Source organism: Phalaenopsis equestris, unplaced genomic scaffold (assembly GCF_001263595.1).
Source record: "Phalaenopsis equestris unplaced genomic scaffold, ASM126359v1 Scaffold198945, whole genome shotgun sequence".
In the NCBI taxonomy this organism is placed as follows: Eukaryota; Viridiplantae; Streptophyta; class Magnoliopsida; order Asparagales; family Orchidaceae; genus Phalaenopsis; species Phalaenopsis equestris.
The window spans coordinates 119,428-140,692 of NW_018218841.1; the positions used below are offsets into that span (position 1 = coordinate 119,428).

The 21,265-nt window shown below is 32.9% G+C and overlaps 1 protein-coding gene across 2 annotated transcripts; it reads right to left on the bottom strand.

Moving 5' to 3' along the window:
- Window positions 1-748: 748 nt before the first annotated feature.
- Window positions 749-9,886, bottom strand: LOC110035666. 2 transcript variants are annotated; one of them, XM_020739935.1, is made up of 3 exons: window positions 9,396-9,886; window positions 6,449-6,487; window positions 1,078-1,178 (listed from the first exon to the last, which is right to left on the bottom strand). In XM_020739935.1, exons 1-3 carry the CDS (start codon window positions 9,719-9,721, stop codon window positions 1,163-1,165), a joined length of 381 nt encoding a protein of 126 aa, XP_020595594.1. In that variant the 5' UTR covers window positions 9,722-9,886; the 3' UTR covers window positions 1,078-1,162. The 2 variants fall into 2 exon arrangements, with proteins under 2 accessions (XP_020595593.1, XP_020595594.1); XM_020739934.1 differs by lacking the exon at window positions 6,449-6,487 and having other exon boundaries at window positions 749-1,178; window positions 9,395-9,876.
- Between the last annotated feature and the right edge of the window lie 11,379 nt (window positions 9,887-21,265).

A 21,265-nucleotide genomic window follows, 5' to 3' on the forward strand; every position in this document is an offset into this window, starting at 1 on the left:
GAACGAAAATGCTCCTTGCTATAGTAATGTGAATTTCCCTTTGTAATAATATTCTTTGTTTTATTTAATATTACATTTTTGAGCATTTCATAATTACGAATATTTAAGTCCTAGATATATAATAAATAGAAGAGAATTTTTTGGTAAATATGTCAAAGTTTGACGAACTATAAGTGAACCTTTACGAATCAATGTACTCAAGAAGTGTAGTTATGATAGTGACTATAGATTACAAACCTGAAATCCTGGCGAACTATGGCGGTTTTAGCTAAATCTCAAATGTCATAACTGAAAGGCAACACTTAATTGAAGATCCTAATTGCTAAATCAGCTCAGGTATTAAAAAAAAATTCAGCTCAGGAAAGCATGAATATTAAATCATTTATCAATATAACATGATTACACGGATCAAATAAAGTTCTTTAACCATGATTAACAATTGCCCTGACTTGCCTAAATGCCAAGTAAAATTGACTTTGTATAAGATGTGATGAAAGTTAGAATTTCTTTTATTAGACCACTTTTATCTTAGAAAAGTTTAATCAAAAAGCACAAGATACAAAAAATTATTAAACATATAAATTATTATCTGAAATCAACAGTCCAAATTAACCATGCAGGCGTCCTCTTTTTACCAGAGTTTGGAATACAAAATCTGAAAACATGAGAGATGAGCATACTCTAACACCATCAATTTGTCACAAATATTTATTCAAAAAACTTGCATTTTTCAAGCTCAAGTAGCCAGCCTCCCATGGTGTCACTTGGGCATGAAAGACATGCAAAACATGGGATTCAGCTCTTTATTTCTATCAACCAAAAGAAACAAAATTCTGCTCCAGAACACAAAATCCATGTCAACGATTAATAAACAACCAGGAATTTGATAAAATAATAATAATAATAATAATAAATTGCAAGTAGACCGCTTTTGCTTGATGAGATATTTACACAGGAATAAGTTGCACCAATTGTAAAAAAAACTGATGTAATGGAATGGCTTTCTAGGGAGAAAGCAACACCTTTTGAAAGAAAATGAAAAACCGCACCTTTCCTAATATTTTTTAACAGATTTGGAGCTTGAATACAGGATTATGAGGATCAAACAGCTGAGATGCTATGTGACGTCGCAAGCTGAAAGAGGATGACTTAATGTTGGTGGCTATGGAGATTGATTCCTGCAAGACACAATAAAACCGCACAAAACAATTTCAGTTGGTTGGCAGCAAAATAGACAACTTTGCACAAAATTAATTGTTTTATCGAAGACCAGTGGTTGCGTGAGATGGTGAAGCAAACTAGTAATGTAAGTATTATTGAAATCTTATGTAAGTGGTGATCGCCAAAAAAAAATATTGAAGCAAACAAATGATTACATATATAGCAGATCAGACAAGTCTACTTGCACTCCATTAAAAAAAATATCTAGGGAGGAAATAGAAAAAGTTGGCTATGTTTCATTAAAAAATAGGATAAATCCACAATTATGAGGATAAAATCATACATAAGTATATATCTATGGTCAATTGACTAATTAAAGCTTTCCTATGATACTACTTTCAATCTTGTTCTTTCCAATGCTCACCCTCAAAGTAGAGCATATATATCAATTAGCTCTTAATTTATTACATAGCTTGAAAAATTTGAAGTTAACGCATAGCCTTGGTAAAAGCATTTAGTAGTGTTGAACTAGGATCACAATGTATATCTATCTTCTTTTTGAACAAAATAGCAACAAACCCAATATATATTTTTTCATGAAATATATGATAACTAGCAATATAGATGACAACATAATTGTGACAATGTAAATTGACAAGTTGAGAAATAGAATGTTTAATTTTTCAAGGAGCGTCTTTCACATATAAATTGAGATAGAGTTTGTACTATGCCTCAACTTTAGATCTTGCCTCCACAGTTTATTTATTGTTTTTTCATGTAACCAAATTACCTTCATAAAGATACAAAATCCAAATATAAAACGCCTACATTAATAGTCCACACATAGTCACCATCAGAAAAAGCTTTCGCATTAAGATGACAATTCTTCATATATATTAGTCATTTTCCAAATAAGTTAATTTCAGGATGCCAAGAACAACTTCACAATGTTTCTACAACCCAACAACAAATGATATATCTAAAATAATAATAGTATGACTAGATGAGAATAACACGAGAAAACTTCAAGGAACTCCTAAGGGCCATAATCGAATCGAGTTGAGCCAAATATCTCATGGTTGGGACTTGACTAGATCATATTTTAATTTCATATTTGACTCGAGCTTGAAGTGAGCTTTTACAAGTAGGTCCATACTTGATAATAGTCTAATTTCATATTTGGCTTTTTCATAGTAATTGAGCAGGTGCGTCAATTAATTAATACATAAACTAATGATTTGAACGAATACTTGAATTTTTATATAAATATTTTAATAAATAATTTTATAAATTTAAACAAATAGATAATTGAATATATTATGAATCAATGTCTAAATGTTTTATACCAATCAAATAAAAACAATATATAAGTTACAACAAATTTTATTGATGATCAAATAGCATAAACAAGTACCAAAAAGTTAAGTTCACTAAAATAAATGAGGAATTACATTAAATTAATATGCATATTTACTAATAGCAAAATGAATTAATTTAAAAATTTTAAAAAGCTAAAACAACAAGATTTTATTTGAATAAAAAACATTTTATGTAAGCGAACCAAGGTTTGTGGAAAGGAGAAAACAAAGGGTGAAGGAGGCGAAACTCTAGAAGGGAAAAATATGGGTTAAGGTCTTCGAGTGCTAAGCAAATCAGGACTAGTAGAAAAGCAAAGAGATTAAAAACATATGCTATCATATTTATAATGTCGATTTTTTAATTAATAAATAGAAATTATATATTTGTATAATGATAGTTAATTAATATTAAAAAGTATGATAAATTGAATATAATGGATTATGGTTATAATAAATTAGGTTAATTAATAAATAAATATCAATAAAAAATACATTATTAATAATAATTCTTAAAATATTATTTATATTAAATTATAATATATTACTATTAACTAGATAGTTAAAAAAATAGTTAACTACATTTTATTTAAATAATATATCATATATGAGATGAGTTATTATCGAGCTTAATATTAAATATTTAATAAATTATTTGCTAAACAACAAATGAATTTGTTCATGAACATAAATAAATAAGTTAAATCACATTTAAGATTGGTCCATTTAACCATTGAATTCTTAAAAAACTTCCAATTTATTTATTTACTAATTTGAACAAATTTGATCTGAGTATTAATCAAGCAAAACTTAAATTGTTCATCAGGTGCATCAGTTCATTTACAACCCAAAATCTCACTTTTATCTATATAACTTTGTTTCAATCAGTGTTTCACCTTATTATTTATTTAGGAGTTTGCATGCAATGGCTCATAATTCCAAAAACAAAGAAATATCTTAATGAAAATAAGGTAATATTTTCTAACCAATTGTTGATAACAAGACAGATCTTGAAACATCCCATCTTTATCTATTTCATGTGTCAACAGTTTGCATCCTAATAGGAGAAATTCTTAAGAAAAAATCAATTCCATACTTTCTATCAGACAAATGACATCTTTCTTACAAGCAAACTTGAGAATCGAAAAATATTTGGGTTTTAACCTAATTTTTAAGCGAAAAACCTAAAACATCTACTCTACTAACTGGGTCATCAGGTGGACAACATTTAATGTAACCAAAACATCTTAAGATTACTCTCTCTAACCTTATTTGTCACTGGAACTATAGCAGCCCTATTACAGATATATTTATTTCACATTTTTCCTCCAAGTGCAAAGCTACTCATCCACCCATGCATTCCCATCTCCGCAACGCTTAACTTTATATTATGCTTCTCTTTTATAGGCCAACATTTCGCGTCATAAAACATTACAAGTCTCACCACCATCTTATAAAATTTTCCTTCAAGTCTAAGCGATAATTTTATCACATAATAGGCTCAATGCATTCCTCTACTTCAGTCATCCACCTTGAATTCTAATCCCATCTATATAAGCATCACTTTGAATAATAGACCGAGACATCTAAAGCTTTTACTCCTTTTAATGACTTGATCACCCATAGTTACATCCCCGCCACTAGATCTACCACTACTAAAATTACATTCCATGTATTCAGTATTAGATCTACTCAAACAAAGCCTTCAGACTCTAAAGTTAACCTCCATAATTCATTTTTTCCTAAACTTTCTCTATTCTTACCCACAAAAAGGATATCATCAGCGGCAAGCATAAACCAAGGTTCATCTTCTTGTAAATGTCCAGTAAAAACATCCATAAATAAAACAAAATTTTATGAGCTTAAAGTTGAACCTTGATGCCAACTTAAATTGGAAAACACTAGGTTAATCCTCCTATTCGAACACAAGTAACAACTCCAGCATACAATTCTTTAATGACTTTAATATAAGTCATATTAACACCTTTCTTTTCTAGAATTCTCCAAAATATTTTTCTTGATACTTTATCATAAGATTTTTTTTAAATTAACAAAAATCAGCTTTCATAGTAAACTTATTGGGCATAAATCCATAGTGCTTTTAAGAAATGTCTTAACCTATTACTCCCTCATAATTTTAATGTATGACACATTAACTTTTACTTAATAATTTACACACTCTTGTGCATCCCCTTTATTATTAAAAATTAGAACCAAAATACTCTTACACCACTCCTCAGACATCGTTTTAGTTTTTAAAATAATATTAAGCCATGAAATTCTCAAATGTCCTAAATATGTCCACATTTCTTTTGAAATACTATCAGGTTTTATTGATTTTCCATCTTCATTTTCTTTAAAGCCTCCTCAATTTTTAGTTTACTAATGTGATGATAAAAATAAAAAGATTTATTATTATTAGCCATATTAAGTCACTACGTAATTTTAGAATCTTCATTAAAAGTTTATCAAAATATTTCATCTATCTATGTTGAATATTCTTATCTAAGAAAATACATTTTGATTATAATTCTTAATACACTTTAATTGAACTAAATATTTATTTTTCATCTCTCTTTGTTTCACTAAGTTATACATTTATTTTTAACCCTTTTTAGTATCTAATTCAATATAAAGATCATTGAAAGCACAATTTTTAGCATCATAATATATTTTTTTAAACTCCCTACGGGTTACTTTATATTTTTCCAATTCTTTAAACGTTTACATTAAAGACAGATTTTATAACAAATCTTTTTATATTTTATTTTTCCTTACACACTATTATTCAACCACCAACTATTTTCATTCATACAATTTTTTTTTCTTTTGATTCTCTGAAAAAATCTTTTGCAACTTAATAGTGTTTTTTACTTTATCTTACAAAACATTAGTTTCTACATGAGCATCCCAAATCTTAAGATATTGAAATTTACTGATAAAAATAATTTTATTTGTCTCTAAGTGCCCCCATTTAATTCTACAAAAAAAAATATTTATTGTATTTTTCATCTTACAATCCTTCATCTTAAAATTCAAAATCAATACTCTATGTTGAGTACTTAAATTTTTATATGGAATGAGCTCACAAACTTTACAATCTCGTATATCTATTTTTCTCATACAAAAATAATTAATGTGTTTTATTAAATCTATTCTTACAAATGATAATATGTTCACCTCTTTTCTTAAATAAATTATTAGCAATAACAAAATCTTAAGCTGAAGCAAAATCTAATATAGTTATACCTTCTCCATTAGTCATTCCAAAACCATAACCACTATTTATATTTCTAAAAGCTTCAATCACTCCACCAACATGTCGATTTAACTCTCCTCTAAGGTCATTCCAAAATTTTGTTTTAGAACATATACATAAACCAACTTGAAGGGCATATGCACTTAGAACATTAAAAATATTAGTATCAATAGTAATATTTAAGGTTATAATTGTATCTCAAATTCTATTAATTTTTATAACATTATCTTTTAAATTCTCATTTATAATAGCGCCTACACTATTTCTGGTACAGCTACTACCAGAATAGCAAAGTTTAAACTCTAAGCTATCAACCTTCTTGGTTTTTTTTCAATCTATTTAGTTTCTTGAATGCATAATATATTTATGCTCCTACAAAACATAATATCAACTAATTATATTAATTTATCAGTGAGCAAATCTATATTCCAAGTTTTTATTCTAATAATATTATTTTCATGGATTAACTTAATTGTCTGCATCCGCCCAAAATATGGGAACCATTACTTACTAATATTATACCCTAACATCCGTGTACCGGCACTTGTGCACTTTTCATTGTACTCGGATCAAACAAAATGTCACTTTTAGAGGACGCCCTAGTATTTACACAATAATTTAAAAGATACATGTTATGAATTTTTGATAAAATCCTATGTTGGTTATTGATTACCTAAAGCAACACTTCACTTTCGCATTCGGAGCCTGGGACCTGACAGAATGAACATATAGAGACATTAAAAAAATTTAAGAGTAAGATGAAATAAGAACAACGCAAGATACAATACATGGAGGGGAAGATATTATCAAGAGCAATTGAAGGAAGAAGATTAATGCAATGCCAATAATCAACTAAACATTATCCCATAATTACCGTAGAATATTCAAATGAAAATTCAAATTTTAAGCTACATTGAATAAATGATGATAAAGTTCAACAACTGCTTTCCATTAAGTGTATAAGATGAGGTCCAGTGAATGATTCTATTATAAATGCAAAAATAAAATTAATAACAAAGAATTAAACTGCATAAATTTTAAGGTATGCGAAGTATGAAAAGTCTTGATCGTAATATCAAATTGAACTTTAAATTCATAATACAAATGTGAAACATAGATAAAACCTTAAAGTAACACTTTTAATAAATAAACCCAAGTAATGCTACAATGATCATTAAAAAAAAGAAACTATTTAAAACTCATATGGATAAAGAAAGACCCAAAAACATCAAACTAACTCTAAAAGGATACTTTTAGGACTTCATATAGAGAAAGGAAAAGACATCCAATGATGCCTACAAAGTTCACAAGTATTACATCAAAACTTAGAGAAGAGGTATGATGTACTCCCAAAATTTTTAAGGCGAAGAAAGACCCAAATGACAATACCATTAATAATAAGTGATGTCATAAAGAAGGATAATAATATTTGGAAAGATGTATAACCGAATTCAAGTAAAGAGAGCAAAAGAAAAACACATTATTAATTTCATAATTTATCCAATTGATGGATATGACATGTCATTAGTTGGTGTGTAAAAATTGGAACGCATAAGAGTAAGTAATCGTAGAAAGGATAAAATCATGAAAAGTTGTTTTCTCAAAAGAAAATAGTGTATACTAAGCAATGAAAATAAATGAAATAAAAATTATATATGAATTTTTAAAAAATTTTAATTAGGAAATACTACTAGATAAAAAAATTCCTAAGGGTTGTTATTAACTAAGAGAAGTTTATCAACAGAGGGAGATTTAGGTTTTAACTTTCACCAAGATAACTATAATTGGTTGACCATGTTAATTTGATAGATAGATTTAGATTTTAACTTTCACCAAGATAACTATAATTGATTGACATGTTAATTTGATCAAGCAGAACAAATAAAATAGCTATAAACAGACCAAAAAATGTCCTCTACTATTCGCCCAAAAAGCTAGAAAAACTAACTTATCAAACACAACATAAAAGACATACATACATTAAATGGATTAAACAACTAAAAGACATACATACATAAAAGATTTAGATTTTTCCATCTCCAAGTTAAATTCAATGCTTGTATATTGCACTAAATGGATTAAACAACTAAAAGACATACATACATATATATATATATATATATGTTACAATCAATTGTGACATCTCAATCACAACTAACTTATTTGTCACTGTCAGATTTCAAACAAAATTTTAGATCAAGCAATTGACCCAAACAAATACAAAATAATAAGCTCAAGTTGAGATTATACTCTGCTTAAAATTTAAGGAAAGAGATTCAAGAACCAATTTTCATGAAATATGGCAATCGGCGCAAGAAGAGGTTAAAAACTATCAAATAACCATGTAAGGATAAAATAATCAAATACTTGTCATTTAAAATATTTGGAGTCGTCGCGACTCAAAGGAGACACATCAAGATACTGAGGTTTGCAATGACACCCACTAAAGGACCATAAATCCCTCAACCACAAAAGATAGTTGGTAAATTTAAATTTCATAGTAGTATCGATAGTGAAGGAGAGTTTTGTCTTAAGAATAGATGGAAATATCATGACATCGTGATATGAGATGAACAAAGAATTTAAGTGAAAATTAGAACATAAAAATAATAAAGACAATGAAAGGATAAATCAAATTAGAGAAATGCATATAGAAAATACGTGTTGTGAAGACATTTGCTTGCATCAACTAGGGCAGTAATAAGTTTTGTGGCAATGATAGAAGGTGAAAAGGCTTCAGCGCAAACGAGCAAAAAGGCATGAAAGAGCGAATAAATAAGTGAGAGGGAGCAAAGCAGACATAGCACACTCATGCACAAGCAAGGCAACAATGCACGAGCTCAGGTGGAAGCAAGCAAGTCACTAATCAATGAGAACATGATAATGAACCTTAATAGAGTCGATCAAGAAAGCAAACAAGGGAGTGAAAGCGTGTATGAGAAAATATGAAGAAAGCACAAGATTCATGATGAGAAAGAGTTGAGGGCTTGGGGATGACACAGGAGCCATGGCCGTATTAACCACTTTTTGATACCATGTTGAAGAGGGAAAATAGTCTCCGTTATGTTGAAGAGGGAAAAATTGGAAGAAAATAGTCTCAGTAATGAGAATAAAATCATACAAAGAAATATATCTAAAATTAATTTGACTAACTAAAGTTTTATCACACAATTTTCAATCAAGTACTTCCAACTAAGCCGGGATAAACTATCATAAGCATCCCATTTGGAAGGTAGGATATTTCCACCTGTGTTGTCTGATAAAGAAAACACAGCAAAATGTGTGACCTAATTGTTTCAATTTTGATATGAACCTTTATTTGTCGAATAATCATGTTTCAAGAATTTGATTAAGTTTTCCATTCCAATAAAATTGTTGTAGCACAATTTATACGCTAATGTTGCATATAGATATCAAGAAGAAAGATCAAAAAGAAAAAGGGTAGAATGACAGACGATTGTTCGACGTCTAAATGAACATCCATAATAACCAAAGGTTATATAGGTTTCAAGATGATCATTCCGCGATACTACCATGCCTAATGAAATATAAGTAAAAGCAGCTGAGCCTTGAGATAAATAAAAATCAAAATGGCTTTTCTTTGTTTGACAATACTTAACTCTATATCTTGCTGAGCTGCAGTCCATCCAGGCTCATAAGCTTCAAGAAAACCAATCTTTGACTTGTTGGGAAGGTCATGGGGATGAACAAATGGTACCCCTGGTGGCCACCCAATCTCCATTCTTATACTTCCACATGGACTGTCCCGTGATTGTATGTGACCTTCACACTCTTTGAGATTACAAAATCTAAGTTTGATGCCTTTCTTGTCAGCAATATCCTGGACACGCTCTTTAAGGACCCTCTGAGCTTCAAGCCGTAGTCTCTTAGAAGGTGGCAATGGCTTGCATCTTGTGCTATTCTTCTTCCTCTTCATTGGTTTCATTGCTGCAGGAACACCGGTTCCAAAGATTAACCAAAAAGGGAAGGTCAAGACTTCCAGTAAGGATAGCACAAGAAAGAAAAAGGAAAGAAAACTCTAATGGATTTTGAAGCAGAAAATAGATCACGCAATTGGTTTAATGACATGAACTGCAAAGAAAATCCAACAGCATATCACGATATAGAATCAAAATGACAACAGAATATAGAAGTAATTGGAGGACATCAAGAATTTCAATTCAATAAGACAAGCGCTCCATAGACAGAAATCTGAAAGCATTTAGATTGTGGCAGGGAATGATGGATTTTGATCTACAAGTTGAACACAACACGAAGTTTCTAATTTTTTCAGCTATGGGAAATGTTTCAGAAACTGGAAACAAGGATCAGGCATTGTAATCATCACAGAGGAAGGTGTAAGACTTCAGACACCGGAAGCCCCACAAATATGAGTTAGTTTTTGACCACAAGTTTATCCTTCAAACCATAAAGACAGCCAAATATTGTTAGAATCAACAAGCCTCCTTGGACGACAGACAAAACCCAGATTTGTGGGCGCTCTCCCAAAAATTCCCAAAATGTTCTTGAGCATTCTCGCCTCGCTCTGTCCCAATTGTGTCCTCAGAAGATTCCCTAAAATGCCCTTAAACACACTTCTTGATAAACAAAAAGAACTCTGACTTCCCCATTTATCCTCCCTCCAAAAAAAAGAAAAAGTAGTCAGGAGTCAAAGTTACTCGATTTAATTCACCAAGTAGATTAGTAGAGCAACTAAAATTGGTAAGCGAATAAATTTATCAAAATAATCATTCAATCAAGAGAACCTGAAAAAGCACATTATACTTGCACATGTATATGTAGGCATACACGGAAAGACTTCCATTATAAGGGCTTGTGCGTAGCATCCCAGAATTTAGATACAAAACTTCTCATGCAGTTCAAATGCAGACTAATATTACTGATTGAGATTCAAATGCCAGTTTGCCTACATGCTGGTAAATGTCAACATTTACATAAGAATTGAGCTAGGCTTGAAGGGGCCAAAACTCATCCAACACTTGCTTCCTAAGTCGTCAAATGTCACCATCATCACATGCATTTTTTAAAACAAAAAGTTCCAACAAGTAACGAGTTCATGGTCTAATGGCAGGCTAGATGGCAACAACTAAACGTTCACGGTAAAACCTAATACACTTTGAATGATAAGTATATTAATTGTAACAGCAATAAGAATATGAGGGGTCTAAGTAATTTGCTATTTTAGAGGAACCTATGATTAATGGATTTCTCGAAAAAGCATAAAGATTGCAAGACTTCTCTCTTACTTGGGTTTTACTCACCCAGGCTTCCAACAGATTTGCAAGGTTTGGAGAACTTGGAAGTTGCACAAATCGCAAAGATTGAACAAGTTATCTGTATTATGACAATCTATTGATATTTGAAAATTCCCAATATAAATTTTGAATTGAAAGCTAGTTGACTTGATCGGAGTTTGCATTTACATGTTTAGGAGATAACTTTAAATTTGAAGTGAGAATGATATTTAATGTCATTTCTCTTTTAAAAATGAGTCTACATCCGTTTCAGGACTATGAATATTCGCTTCCGGAATTGGTTTATATTGTGAAACTTCAAATATCGAAATTGTGGCATTGCACGAGTTCCATAGTAGATTTTGTGTTGATCCAAGTAAAACTGTCAATGTAATCAACCTGTGGTTTCTTCAATTGGTGATTTTCCAGATAAATTTATAGCTTTTTAGCATTGTTTTGTAGTGGCTCCTCGTGTAAAATCAGGGTCATATTTAGTGGTTGCTTCCCGAGTTATTTTGTGATTAAAGAAAAGAAGCTGCAGCATGTAAAGAAATAATCCGATGTTAAATAAAATTTTATTTTAAATGTACAAATCCTTTCCTTGATAATATGTGAATCACTCTCTTCGTACAAGCATAAAACTTGATTTATGATGACATCTTTTCCTCTCCACTGTTCTTCTATGCCTTTCAATTGTCAGACTCTATACATGCTCCACATTCCGATGTGATGGAATATTTTGATAATGACACAAAGGCATCGTACACAAAGAAACCAATTAAGCTTATAGATTAAGTTGCAAAACAGACTTTTTTTGAACTTTAACACACTGGGAGAATCAAAATTTTAAACAACTCGATGGATCACGAATAAAATAGCAAATAACATCAAATACATCAAAGTTAAGATGCTCCATGTGCTGGCAAACCTGCCCAAATGTTGTCCTATCAAAAAATTGACTCCACAGAGATGTACAAGGCATCGAATTTACTCAAAAAAGGACCTTGCAAGATCAACTCGATAAAATATGATGAAGATGATGATCCACATATGCAAAGTCACACAAATCTGAGTCAAAACTGTCTTAATTGATGTCTAAATTGCATAAAGAATGCTCGTTCGAAAAAAAAAAAAGGATTACATCAACGCATTTGGAGCATCAAAATTATTAGAGGAAGTCTTGCAAAGGATTTGATCGAATACAACAACGACAACAAAGATCAAATGTGACATTGTGACAATCAGGTCGAATTGTCTCGACAACCGTCAAAATTGCACGAATTATATCCGTTTGCAAAACAGACTAGTTGAAACTTTGAAAATACAAATATTGTCTAAAATGGGCACGCATATTATCTAGGTTCCATGCCCGAATGCAAAATACAATATTATTCGCACATTAATTGATGACAAACAAATTGACGCTTGATGACAATGAAATTTTTTAGATTTAATTAAGAAAATAGAGGTGAGAACATTTTTTAAGTAATATATATATATATATATACATATATATATATACATAGTGAAGCTGGCGGCTGGGGAGGGGGGTGCATATATATACATATGATTTTATTATAAATTTAAAATTTGTGCCAAATACAAAAAATCCCTTGAATTCCTTATGTACCCACTATCCATGTTCATACAACCTCTTCTCCTCACCCTTTTGTACTACCTGAAATAAAAAAAAAAGAAAAGAAAAGAAAAATCAAAATGGGATATTGCCCTTGTCCTCGCTCTTCTCTCTCACGCCCACACTACAACAAAACCACACCTCTCATCTTCTCCCAAAACGAAGTACTTATGTTCCTCTCCCCAGCCGGCTTCTCTCGCTAGGTGTTGCAACCCTTGCTCCTCCAATTTTGCACAATAAAATCCTCTCCTCCAGCGCAAACTTCCCCTCATCCTCGTTTCCCTCCCTCTCCACCACTCAAACTCTCTCTGGTTTGCCCCTTAACCATCACAGCAACTACATCCACAATAACTAAAACCTAGTTCACGCATCTCCGTTCTCCCTCGCCACTAAAAGTCATTGAAGATCTCCCCTCTCCCTCACCTTCTTTGTCGCTACTCCCTATTCTCACGCTTTTTCCCACAAGCCCCTCTCATCATCCCAATTCACACCTCAGCCCATTCCCCCACACAATCTCCTTGCCACTCTGCTATATCACACACAGCAAGCCAAAACACATCAGCCTGCTTCTTGTCTCTCTTGTCCTGCTAAAGCTTTTGTTATTTCGTCATTTGTTTTTATTCATAGCTTCATCAACATAATTGGATCCTTCTCACCATCAACAAATTCTGAATATCTTCACTGAAGTCTCCGTAATTGACAGAGTATAATTAACACAGCTAAAAAGAATCATTTTCATAATATTTTTCTCATTAACTTCTCTTCTGATTTTTTGCCTGAGAAATTCTATCTCATACTTAAGAAAACAGCCTCGCAAGATTGTCGTAACTCTTTAGATCTTTATCGGTCGGATAATAAATAGAAAATCTTATAACTATCAATCAGATAAATTATTTATGTGTGAATTCTCAAGATTATATAAGCAGAATTATGTTGAAGCAAGTGTCCCATCTTCTAAAGCATTACTTTAAAATAATGAAAAACTTATAGAGACCAGTAAAGACATCTCCTTTTCTTCATTAACATCCTCCCTGCAACTTTATAGGAACTTACAGTATATGCAATAACTTGAACAAAGCTCTCTCTAACTTCCTCAACAAACTCAATAAACATTTTAAATAGTATTTGTGTATATTTTACAAAGACTGATACATCAACAGATTTGAAAAATTTAATCATAAAAGAGTTGTAAATAAGAAAATTTAAAATAATTTTTATTCTAATATCTAAACAATCATCTGACATTACTGTAACTTTTCTTTTAACCCACGTCTTATTTATTACATCAACAAGATCTAACCATATCATCTAACATCCAAGTTCGTAACCACATCATGATAGGAAGATCTAGTTCAGATTCAAAGTTTTCAACATAGAGAAACATATTCATCCATGGGCTTCTAGTCACATTAAATGAAATTTCATTCTAATGAAATTATTTTGCAATATCTAAAAACACTTTATGTTTGTATTCTTTTGTAAATATTAGGGGAGGATTTGCTGGAGATTTATCTTTTTCATTTTCATTCAAATTCATAATAAATCTATCCATTGACCATAAAGCTCCTTTATTAGCATGGAAAGAACAACTTCCTCTACTGAACCCACCTTGTTGGAATCAAAGAACTATTCTTAATCATTTGCTCAATATTTCTTTATCGTGCCTCCTATGAGGTGGTGAAATTTTTTAAACAATCTCTGTACCCTTTTTTAACTTTATCTAGTATTTTTTCATAAGGTCCAATATTTAAATGTGTGCAGACTGAGTCTTCTTTTAACCTCTTAACACCAGAAGAAATCCTCTTGCCACAAAATTTATATTTCAAGGAAACATAACCCTTCTCTGTTCCTAGAACTTTAACTTAGGTACCATATGTTCAAATTAGATCTTTTCTTCTAACTCCAATAGCAATTTAATAAATAACAAAATAATATATATAAGATAATAACTAAGAAATATTAAAAGGGTAAATAATTTAAAACAATCAATTGAATCCCAATTGCTAATTTCAATTTGAATTCAAGATGACAACGTCATAGATAATTTATGTTGGAGATCAATAGTATCAGAGGGTTGATGAGCTATACAACAACAACAACAACAACAACAACAACAACAACAAAGCTTTAATCCCACTGCGTGGGGTCAGCTACATGAGTCCTTTTTCTCCATTGTGTCCTATTTAGTATCATATTTTCATTTAGTTCTAATAAATTAAGATCAGTTTTTATAGAATAAGTCCAAGTCTTCCTAGGTCTAGCTTTGCCTTTCTTAATAAAGGTCAAATCTAAAACATATATTCTCCTAATCGGATCATCAGATGGTCGATGTTTAATGTGACCAAACCATCTAAGACGACTCTCTCTAATTTTGTCCGTCATTGGAGGTACACCAACCCTATATAATCATTTCGTATTATGTCTCTAAGTGTAAAGCCATTCATCCACCTAATCATTCTCATCTCGACAACACTTTAACTTAGTATTATGCTTCTCTTTTAAAGACCAACATTTAGTGCCATAGAGCATTGCAGGTCTCACCACCATCTTATAAAATTTTTCTTTCAGTCTAAGCGGTACTTTTCTATCACACAAAAGGCCCGAAGCATTCCTCCACTTCAACCAACAACCTTGAATTCTACTATCAACATCCCCCATCTATATCAGCATCGCTTTGAACAACAGACCCGAGATATCTAAATAATTCACAAATTTTAATATTTTGATCACCCAAACTACTACTACTAAAATTACATTCCATGTATTCAGTTTTAGTTCTACTCAAATGAAGGTCTTTAGACTCCAATGAAAATCTGAGTAATATATGTCTTATCCAAGTGCATAAGTAATGTGGTGTGCATTAACAAGTTTAAGTTTTAGATATGTGTGTTTGTGTCTACATATATATATATATATAAGAAATGAGTGGTATGTATGAAAATCTTCATAGATATGTATGTGGTGTGTATGTGAAATTTGAAGTTTAGGTGTTAGGTATGTATAAACATAAGAATTAAGTGGTATGTATGATTATCTTCGTAAAAATTGAAGTTTATGGGTTAGGTATGTATATACATAAGAATTGAGTGTTATTTATGAAATCTTCATAAAAATCGAAGCTTAGGTGTTAGCTATGTATATACATAAGTATTGAGTATGTGTTTACCTCTCAGTAGAATTCAAATTGGTTGGTTGAAGTGAAGCAATATGTGCATCGGGTCATGTTCGAAATGATGGTGATATAGAAGGGGGATATAGAAGGGGATGTTACTACTAGAATTCATGTTGGTTGGTTTAAATGGAGGAATGCCTCGATCGGGTCAATTGTTCAAAATGATGGTGATATAGATGCGGATGTTATTAGTAGAATTGAAGTTGATTGGTTGAATTGGAGGAATGCATTGATTGGTCAAATGTGAAGTGAGGGTGATATATATAGGAATGTTATTAGTTGAAGTAAAGTTGGTTGGTTGAAGTAGAGGAGTGCACCGAGTCTTGTTCAAAGTGATGGTGCTATAGATGGGTTTGTTATTAGTAGAATTGAAGTTGGTCGCTTGCAGTTGGTTGGTTGACCAAATAATATCAACTTCTTACTGTAAGTATTGGCTAATTTTTATTTCAGTAGTAGTTGCAATGACACATAAAACTATATCTATACTACAGAGGGATATTCGTAATTTGAGAGAATGGATGTATAACAGATTATATCTAGGACGAAAATTACTCACAAACGAGTTTTTCAATGGCGTTGAGGAATTCGTGTCGATAGCATCACAGCTGCTCATTTATTGTTCTGAAGATATGTTCCGGTGCCCTTGTGTGAAGCAAAAAAATCAAGCACTTCTACCACCCGACAAAGTTAAATTGAATCTTTACCGCAAGGGATTCAAACCTAATTATTGGTACTGGACTGTGTATGGTAAGCAAGAACCAAATGTTCAATTCGATCAAAGAGGTGCCTCGACAAGTTATGCCCCCCATGCAAAGGAATTTGATCCTGACACATATTAAGAAATGGTTCATGATGCTCGGAGAACTCAATTTGTTGGGAGCGTTTAACACAACTGAAACATCAAATAACGAATAACAACAATTCTATGACTTAATGAACGCTTCACAACAATATTTATGGAATGATTGCACTTAAAATAGAGAGTTATCAGTAGCGCTGAGAATATGGACCATTAAATTTGATTTTAACATGCCCAAAGAAAGATTCAATCAGGTGAAAACTTTATTAAAAGAGACCAACCGTGCAAGAAATTTAGTGTCGGATGATCTGTACAGAACCAAAAAGTTGTTACAAAATTAGGGTTATGATGTGCGAAGATCAATTGCTATGCTAATGGGTACATGATATATTACAAGCCCGGTGTAGTCTAGATGACTTGCTGATTTTGTGATGCAGATTGATTCAAATAATGGGAGAGAAAGAAAAAAAATCAGAAAAATACTCCATACAAGTGTTTATTTTATTTTTCGCTCATACCTTAGCTTCAGAGATTGTTCGCTTCCATGCGTACAGTCCCACACATGACTTGACACAATACTGGATCTGTTGATGCTAACTCAATGAGTCATCCGTCGTATGGTGTGGCCTGGAGATATTTTGACCATACTTATTCGAATTTTCTAGTTGAAGTATGAAATGTTAGACTTGGATTATGTGCGGATGGCTTCACCCCGTACAGTCACGCTGCAATCCCACACTCTTGCTAACCAGTGATCATTACGCCATACAATTTGTCCCATGATATATGCATGACTATGCCGTTCTTATTTCTGACGTTGATCATACCAAGTCCACCTCTGAAGGAGAAAATCGATGTCTACTTACAACATTTGATTGAAGAGCTTCAAATGTTATGAAAGTTGGGTATGCTTATGTATGACATCGCTATGAAGCAGAATTTTCAACTGAGAGTGGCTCTTATGTGGACAATTAGTGATTTCTCAAACTATGGGTTGTTTGTTGGAAAAATAACTGATTATTACCAGTTTAGAAGGAACAGAGATGAATTCTTCAAAAACAGGGTTGAGAGGTCAAGTCCACCCCCAAGATTACTAGAGTTGAAATACTGGAGATGATCAATGAAGTGTCGAAGATCATCAAAAGACTAGAGCTAGCTTCTACTCAACTTCCCGATCTCGGTGTCACGCACAACTGGACGAAGCGCGGCACATTTTGGGATCTTCTGTATTGTAAGACTAATCTTATTAGACATAATCTCGATGTTATGCACATTGAGAGAATTTTTTTTATGATATCTTCAGCACTATGATAGATATCAAGGATAAGATAAAATATAATGTGAAAGCTATAATGGATCTAAAAGAGTGTTGCAAAATGAAGGACCTTAACACTTCAGAAGACAAATGAAGATAAATTAATAAAGCCTAAAGTTACGTATGGTGTACACCAGATCAACGAAAGACAATTTTTGAGTGGGCGCATTCTCTGAAGTTTCTCAGTGGTTGTGTTTCAAATTTAAGCCATTATTTTAAATTGGGAACAGGTAAGTTATTTGACATTAAGAGACATGGCTGTCATATATTTCTGCAGTGCTTATTACCCATTGCATTACATGCACTGTCGAATCCGGTACTTGATCCCTTGACCGAATTCAGTATATTCTTCAGAGAGTTGTGTGAGAGGACAGTGAATGTTGACTCGTTAAGACATCTTCATGCGAGTGTTCCCCTATTATTATGTAAGCTTGAGCGGATATTTCCTCCTGATTTCTTCGACTCTATGGAGCATCTCCTTATACATCTATGCTACAAGGCTATGCTAGGGGTCTATTGCAGTAGAAATAGATATATCGCTTCGAGAGGTATGTCTTCCTGATGCAAACATTGCAAGTAACATTTTATTTCACACTTAACGACCACCATATTCAATGTAAAATTTATGTGCTGCAGATTTTTAAATAAAGTCAAAAAAATTGCTAAGAATAAAACACATCCTGAGGTATCAATCTGCGAAGCATATTTATTGCAGGAGAAGATAACTTTCTACTTATATTAGTTTCAGCAAGGTCATCAAAGAACTCATATTGTAGGTGACATGCCTCCACAGCCAGAATTATCTGTATATCAAATATCAGGTGAGCCATCAGAGAGGTATGGCACATGATATCTAAGCGATAAATGGATTTGGGCAGCTGCATTGTAAGTCCTGATGAACTCTGAGGAAGTCCAACCATTTATACAGTAAGATTCACGGTCATCAAACTCAATGCATACTGTCATTAATTATCGAGAATGTTAGTTATATATTGACTAATTCGAAAATACAAATAACAATATTGTGAGCAGATTATTTATCGACAGTTTGGACATGGAAGATGAGTCTCTGATAAGCTGGAAGGTCGGAGCAGAATTTCCAACATGGTTCAAATAATATGTAGTACAATGAACACTTTTAATCACATGTGCATAATATGATTGTCGCATTTAAATTTACACTAATAGTACCTCTATATTTGTTATAGGTTCACAATACAGCCAACGGAATCACGGATCAAAGATTACTAGATCTTATCTATGGGCCTAATAGAGGTGTAACTACATGACAAATATTTGATGTAAATGATTATATATTTCAGAAGAGCTCCTGGTATGAAGGAAAAAAGGCATAACAATGGTGTCGCTGTTAAATAAAACACACACACATACTACGATATTTGCTATTATGGTGTACTTGACGAAGACATTCAATTGCAATATCCAAGTAATGACAGCTACAATGTATACTTGTTCAACCATCGGTGGTTCGATCCTGTTCCGAATCGAGGAACCTGAATACTCACGCCTTATGATATCATTGAGGAAAAATTGAACAGATAATATGTGAAACTTGATCTCTTTGCTCTAGCACGCCAAGCTACACAGATTTATTATCTTCAATACCCTAATAGAGTAAGGGATAAAGTTGATTGGGCTACGATTGTGGAGAAAAAACCAAAGCAAACAATTGAGTTGTATAGCTCTGTAAAACTAATTCACCAAGAGAAAAATATGCATATTTCTACATTCAGGGCAATACAAATAATGAAATGTTTGCGCTAGAGGATACCACGAGAATTTTTGAAGAGGTTGCTCATGGTTTGGATGAGGATGATAAGAGTGAAAACAAAATTTTAGTTTCATCTTCGATGGCGAGTTCTTCTGATGAAATTTAATAACAAAGGTACATTTTAGATTAGTTATTACTACTGCTACTTTCTGTCTTTTACTTTTATTAGTTTGAGACAGCTATTTACTCTCATTTTCTTGTTTTTAGAAATAACTGCTACTTGTGTTTTACCTTTACTGCACTTTTCTTTGTGCTCATGATTATATTTTCAGCCAATAATAGTCTTTTTAATGTCATTCTTTTGTCTGCAAATGGCCACAGGTGGTGCAGGTGATCAGCCACCTCATAGAACCCGTGTTCTAGGGACCTATAAGACCACCTACAATAGCAGGAAGAGGTCGTTTACTCTCGTCGATGCTTCCACTACTACTGCACCTCCTACGCCACCTCCCCCACCGGCTGCTGCTATACCTCTTACGGTACCTCATCCCCCACCCGTTGTTGCAAACCCTTTTGTGGCACCTACCCGCGCACCTGATGATGTCCTATCTTATGTGACACTTGCTGCTCCCTCATCTGCTGTTGGCATAGCTTTTGAGCCTGACTCGTTGACTTCTGTCCCTCGATGGTACACTTACTGCTAGAGGGGAACTCGTAAGATATTTTTAACGGTATATTGTTTTCATTCATGTTATATGTATTTGGGTAACTAATTTGTTTCTTAACCAGTCATTCCCAACAAACTGCCCACCACATACATCGCAAAGATTATCAGGAGCAAGTACGATGAGCCCTATCTGCGTGGAAGTTGATACTTGTAGCCACTCGAGACAAGTGGTAGAGGTACAATCATGTAATTTAACTCAGATTTGTAAATTTGATTTAATTTTTTATACTAAAACATGGATTATTTTTTTACACTGCAAAAATCCTTCACCTGGCTCACAAAGCACCACCACCAAATAAGTCAAATCTTTGAGATTCACGGCAGGCATCGCCTAGCTGACTTGTTCACGACAACCCGCCAGAGGAGCGAGCAGCTTACCTGGATTGGTGAGGGGCTCTGACATCGGTTGACTGCAGCTTGGGCCTCTCCTGATTACAAGAGAAGGCAGACGAACCAGGCGACGGAGTATTCCAGGGGAACTACACTCTATATTGGCATATTAGTCTCCCATACAGAGCGCTCCAGGAGGCTAGTAAAACTTTTTTAGATATTTAAAAATTATTAGTCTCCCCTTCATAATACTGTCGTTGCCGGTCCCAAGCTCGGATGAGAAAAGTAGAGGGTTGTGTTAGGTAGTCGAAAACCAGCGTAAAACTTGTTGAGAAAAAAATCATGACATGATTCCTTTTGATAATTGTGTAATTGCTAGGGCGTCCCCTGGAAGCGACGCGCTGTATAGCCTGAATACAGAAAAAAGTGTGCAAGGGCCGCTACACCGGCGCCCGAGTGTAGTGTTAAATAAACATGGGTTCCCACATTACGGGCGAATGCGGGTAAAGAAGTTAGTCCATGAA

Bases quoted from the DNA above. Each gene is read 5' to 3' on its own strand.
- LOC110035666 (XM_020739934.1), bottom strand. From the start codon at position 9,721: ATGAAACCAATGAAGAGGAAGAAGAATAGCACAAGATGCAAGCCATTG. The intron at 1,179-9,394 runs TTAAGTATTGTC...TGTGTCTTGCAG, and splicing joins CAGCTCAGCAAGATATAGAG to GAATCAATCTCCATAGCCAC.